This window comes from Geospiza fortis, unplaced genomic scaffold, assembly GCF_000277835.1.
Source record: "Geospiza fortis unplaced genomic scaffold, GeoFor_1.0 scaffold289, whole genome shotgun sequence".
NCBI classification, from domain to species: Eukaryota; Metazoa; Chordata; class Aves; order Passeriformes; family Thraupidae; genus Geospiza; species Geospiza fortis.
In genome coordinates this window covers 1,229,309-1,234,843 of record NW_005054478.1, presented here as the reverse complement: position 1 = coordinate 1,234,843, position 5,535 = coordinate 1,229,309, and the positions used below count along the sequence as shown (strand labels likewise).

At 63.1% G+C, this 5,535-nt stretch overlaps 1 protein-coding gene across 1 annotated transcript in view; it reads left to right on the top strand.

Annotated features, from left to right (window-relative positions):
* Positions 1–5,535, top strand: part of COL16A1 (collagen type XVI alpha 1 chain) — a 26,822-nt gene that overhangs the window by 5,609 nt on the left and 15,678 nt on the right. Inside the window, exons 4-9 of the mRNA XM_031063041.1 lie at positions 1,058–1,181; positions 1,265–1,540; positions 2,012–2,092; positions 2,300–2,431; positions 3,482–3,535; positions 4,593–4,628. Of these exons, the coding sequence (XP_030918901.1) occupies positions 1,058–1,181; positions 1,265–1,540; positions 2,012–2,092; positions 2,300–2,431; positions 3,482–3,535; positions 4,593–4,628 (703 nt within the window). The remainder of the gene's footprint in view (positions 1–1,057; positions 1,182–1,264; positions 1,541–2,011; positions 2,093–2,299; positions 2,432–3,481; positions 3,536–4,592; positions 4,629–5,535) is intronic.

Below are 5,535 nucleotides of genomic sequence, written 5' to 3'. Positions count from 1 at the left end.
TTTCATAAAACATATCCGTGACACTGGGTGGGCTTTGCCAGGGATGCCAGGCAGCTCCGTGTCACCTGTGGGGACACTGGGGACCCTGTGGCTGCCCCAACACCTTTCTCCTCGAAAGGCTGGCTCAGCTCTGCTGGCTGGTGGCCAAACCTTGCGCAAGCAGAGCTCTGTGGCTGCTCTTGGCAGAGCCCGCGGGGTCCAGACGAGCTCCAGAGGCACTGCTGGGTGTGTGGGGGGCTGCTGGGGGGCACACGGGGCCTGGCCCTTGTCCCCTCAGTGCCCACAGTTCCAGGGCTGGCAGGGACACTGCAGCGTGGCAGGGTGGGAGCAGATCCACGTCCTGCAGGAAATGGCTGCGGCATGTCCCCACATCGCCCCGGGGCTGGCACGGAGCTGTGCTGGGCATGGGGCTCTCCAGAGGGCCGGGAGAGCCAGCCTGGGCAGCCAAATCCTTGGATGGTTTTGGGATGGATGGTGGAGAATCCAGGCTGGTGTTGCTCTTGGCTGGGGCACCCCAAATTCAGCTTTGGGGAGTCTGGAGATGGGCACAGCCCAGGCTGTGAGGTCCTATGGGTGCCCACCCAACTCAGCGCCCTGTCAGGGTGTCCCTGTGCCCCACGGAGGGCAGAGGGCACCGCTGGCCTTGTCCCAGTGCCCATCCCTTGGTCCAGCTCCAGAGCAGTGGCTTGGAAAGCTGCGGGTGTGGAGCCAAGGCTGGGAGCGGAGCAGAGCCCGGAGCGAATATTTCCAGTGCTTGAATGGGCTGTGGGTGAGCTGGGAAAGGCTGCCGGAGCCTCCCTGGGGATGATGGATGCATTTCCTGGCTGCCCTGGGACAAAATTCTGGGATAAGAGCTGCAGCCAAACCAGCAGGGGTGACAGTGTGGGGCAGAACCCACTGTGATGCCATCCGGGGTGCCACCAGTGGGGACAGCTCATGGCAGGACCCATTGGGGGTTGTTGGGGTGGTGCTGCCACCTGAAAGTGTCCTACGGATGGGTGCCACCCTCCTCGGTGCCAGCTCCATCCCCAGAGCACCCCAAGAGCTGTCCCCACAGGCAGGTGTTCCCCCGAGGGCTGCCCCCCACCTTCACCCTGGTCCTCACCTTGCTGCTGAAGAAGAACAGCACCGGGGAGCACTGGTACCTCTTCCAGGTCACCGACCGCCAGGGATACCCCCAGGTACACGCCGGGGACGTGGTGGGGACACCCCAGGAACGTCCAGGAGCCGTCCCTGAGCGTGCCGCTGTCCCCTGTGTGCCCAGCTCTCCCTGTCCGTGCACGGCCCCGAGAGAAGCCTGGAGTTCCAGGCGCGGGCACCGGGTGCCACCTTCTCCAGCGCCACCTTCGCGGGCAGGGCGGTGGCGTCGCTGTTCGACGGGCGCTGGCACAAGGTGGTGGTGGCCGTGCAGGGCCACGCCGTGTCCGTGCACCTGGACTGCGCCTCCATCTCCTCCAAGCCGCTGGGGCCGCGCCGGGCGCTGGCGCCCGAGGGCAACGCCTTTCTGGGGCTGGACGCTGTGCGTGGCACCCCGGTCAGGGTGAGTCGGAGGGGTCCGTGCCAGTGAGTGCCAATGGGTGCCCCTGAGTGTCACTGAGTGCCCCTGAGTGCTAGTGAGTGTCCCTGAGTGCCAATGAGTGCCAATGGGTGCCCCTGAGTGTCACTGAGTGCCCCTGAGTGCTAGTGAGTGTCCCTGAGTGCCAATGAGTGCCAATGAGTGCCAGTGAGTGCCAATGAGTGCCCCTGAGTGCCAGTGAGTGCCCCTGAGTGCCAATGAGTGCCAATGAGTGCCAATGAGTGCCAGTGAGTGCCAATGAGTGCCCCTGAGTGCCAGTGAGTGCCCCTGAGTGCCAATGAGTGCCAATGAGTGCCAATGAGTGCCAGTGAGCGCCAATGAGTGCCCCTGAGTGCCAGTGAGTGCCCCTGAGTGCCAATGAGTGCCAATGGGTGCCCCTGGCTCTGCCTGCGGTGTCAGGGCCACCCCTGACCTGTCACCCGTGTCCCACTGCAGTTTGACATCCAGCAAGCTCAGATCTACTGCGACGCCGAGCTGGCCAGGCAGGAGGGGTGCTGCGAGATCTCGGCCAGCGGGGTGAGTGCCCTGAGTGCCCCTGAGTGCCCCCACCCCAACCCCGGACCCTGGAACCGCCCTGTGCACTATCAGGATTTTCCCCCCAGGGGAAACTGAGGCACAGTGAGGGCAGGTCTGTCCCCTTTGTGTCACCGCCTTGTGTTGCCCGTCCCCACGGCCCCGGCTGTCCCCCGGCAGCCTCCCCTTGACCCCGCTGTCTCCCTGCAGTGCCAGACGGAAACGCCCAAGACCCGCCGGCAAGCGGAGCTGATGCAGAGCAGCAACCTGATCGAGATGGTGCCGCAGCCCGAGGGCAGGGTGTTCACCCGCTGCTTCTGCCTGGAGGAGCCGCTGGGCACCGTGAGCTCCGGCAGTGCTGCCCCAGCCCGGCCCCGTCCCCGTCTCCATCCCCACACTGTGCCAGTCCCTGTTCCCATCTCCATCCCCATCCTGGATCCCCATCCTGTGCCTGTCCCTGAGCCCATCTTCATCTCCATCCCCATTATCCCACACCCATCCCATCCCATCCCATCCCATCCCATTCCCATCCCCATCCCCATCCCATCCCATCCCATTCCCATTCCCATCCCCATCCCCATCCCCATCCCCAGCCCCATCCCATCCCAGTCCCATCCCATACCTGGCCTGGTGCACTTTGCTCCAGCCCCTGGAAAATCCCTTCCTCACTTTTTCCACCCAGTATGAGGCTCAGGAGAGAGGGAGGTGTCTGTGACCCAAGGGGACAAGGGACAGGAAGGTCCCACCTGGGCAGGGTAGTGTCTGTGACCCAAGGGGATGATGAGGGACAGGAAGGTCCCACCTGGGCAGGAAGGTCCCACCTGGGCAGGGAGGTCGCACCTGGGCAGGGCGGTGTCTGTGACCCAAGGGGATGATGAGGGACAGGAAGGTCCCACCTGGGCAGGAAGGTCCCACCTGGGCAGGGAGGTCGCACCTGGGCAGGGCGGTGTCTGTGACCCAAGGGGATGATGAGGGACAGGAAGGTCCCACCTGGGCAGGAAGGTCCCACCTGGGCAGGGAGGTCGCACCTGGGCAGGGCGGTGTCTGTGACCCAAGGGGATGATGAGGGACAGGAAGGTCCCACCTGGGCAGGAAGGTCCCACCTGGGCAGGGAGGTCGCACCTGGGCAGGGCGGTGTCTGTGACCCAAGGGGATGATGAGGGACAGGAAGGTCCCACCTGGGCAGGAAGGTCCCACCTGGGCAGGGAGGTCGCACCTGGGCAGGGCGGTGTCTGTGACCCAAGGGGATGATGAGGGACAGGAAGGTGCCACCGCTGCCTCTTCCTCCTCCTCCCTGGGTGCCCGGACAGGACCATCCCAGGATTCAGGGACAGGGAGCACCCAGGGCTGGGATGCTCCAGGTTCTTCCCACCAGCTCCTCCCTCCCTGCAGGAGCCGGGCAGAACCTCGGGAAGGACCAGCTTGAGGGATGATCCAAAGGACAAGGTGAGCGTGTGCCATCCCTGCTCCCCTTCCAGTGCCACCCCAGGGTGCCAACACTGCCCCACACCCCGGCTGCCTCTGTCCCTGCCAATTTGGGATCTCCCAGCGCTGCAGGAGCGGCTGCTCTGCTCCCCCGAGCAGGGATTGAGGCCTCACTGGCTCCGTGCTGCTGCTGGAGCCATCCCAGCCCTGGCCAAGGGCCTCTTTGTTCCCTCCGAGCGGCTCCGGAGCGCTGCCAGAGCTGGGAAATGTCTCCAGAGCTCCTGTTCCTCATCCCTGAACATCTCTGGGATCCCTCATCCCGCCACGGGGGTGTCCCAGGGTGCAGATTGGGGTGGGTGCGGATCTCCAGAGCTACTGTTCCTCATCCCTGAATGTTTCTGGGATCCCTCATCCCACCACGGGGATGTCCTGGGGTGCAGATTGGGGTGGGGGGTGATACGTGGTCTCATAACCTCTTGGAGATTTATATCACACCCAAGATAGCTCAGCTGCCTTAGAAGGTGTAAAATCAGCAGGGTGGCTTCTGTTTCAGTGGCGGAAACAAAAGGGTTTTAGTAAAAGGCAAAATGGCAAAATTCTTTACAGAGAAAAACCCAGCCAGGTGCAAAAGGTTCTTGCTCCTGGTGAAACACCTCACAAAAGCAATGAGCCCCTTTGGTGCTCAGGGGTTTGGGGAGTGCTGTGGGGTTTGGGGGTGCTGTGGGGTTTGGAGTGCTGTGGGGTTTTGGGGTGCTCTGGGTTTTTGGATGCTCGGGGGTTTGGGGCATTGTGGGGTTTGGGGTGCTCTGGGTTTGGGTGCTGTGGAGTTTGGGGGTGCTGTGATGTTTTGGATGCTGTGGGGTTTTGGGTGCTCTGGGATTTTGGGTTCTGTGGGATTTGGGAGCGCTGTGGGGTTTTGGGTGCTGTGGTGTTTGGGGTGCTCTGGGTTTGGAGGTGATGTGGGGTTTGGATTGTTGTGGGGCTTTTGGGTGCTGTGGGGTTTTTGGGTGCCCCGGTGTTTGGGGTGCCACGGGCAGTGCGTGCAGCTGCTCCAAGCTCCCACCCCCATCTCTTCCAGTGCCCTCCCTGCTCTCCCCAGGCGGCATCAGGAAATGTGAGTGTGGCACCGGGCATGGGCACCCCGAGCTGGCCGGGCTGGGCTGTGACCTGGGGGTGCCAAAAGCCACCGGGGCGCTGTCACCAACCCCCCACGACCCCACAGCTCCTCCTGGCCCTGCAACATCTGGAAGGGCCTTGATCTTTTCCAGATGTGGCCCCATTCCTACAGCAACAGCTGGCTGGGGTGTGTGGGGGGATGTCAGGGGGGCGGCAGCCATTGGGACACCTCATGCCCCATGGTGGCGCTTGGGGACAGAGTGCTGGGACACTGGGGACTGTGGTGGGCTCAGGGCTCTGCTGCTGCCACCTTGGGGGACACCTTTGTCCTGTGTCCACAGGTGAATGTGGGAATGCTGTGCTGGGGCTGTGGGCACACATGGGGACGTGGGGACACCCTGTGTCTGTCACCCTCCCTGTGCCCGTTTGTCACCCACTCTGTGTCTCTTTTTCACTCACCCTGTGTCTGTCACCCATCCTGTGCCCATTTGTCACCCATTCTCTGCCCATTTGTCACCAACCCTGCGCCCATTTGTCACCCACCCTGTGCCCATTTTTAACCCACGCTGTGCCCGTTTTTCACCCAAACTTTTTCTGTCACCCACCTTGTGTCCCTTTTCCCCCCACCCTGTGCCCACTTGTCACCCTCCCTGTGCCCATTTGTCACCCATTCTGTCCCTGTTTGTCCCCCTCCCTGTGCCCATTTTTAACCCGCCCTGTGCCCACTTGTCACTGTCCCTGTGTCCGTTTGTCCCCCACCTTGTGCCCATTTGTCACCCACCCTGTGCCCGTTTTTCACCCACCCTGTGCCAATTTTTCCCCCTCCCCGTGCCCGTTTTTCACCCTCCCTCCCTCTCTTGCAGGGCGCCAAGGGCGAGCGGGGCCTCCCTGGCACGGCGGGTGGC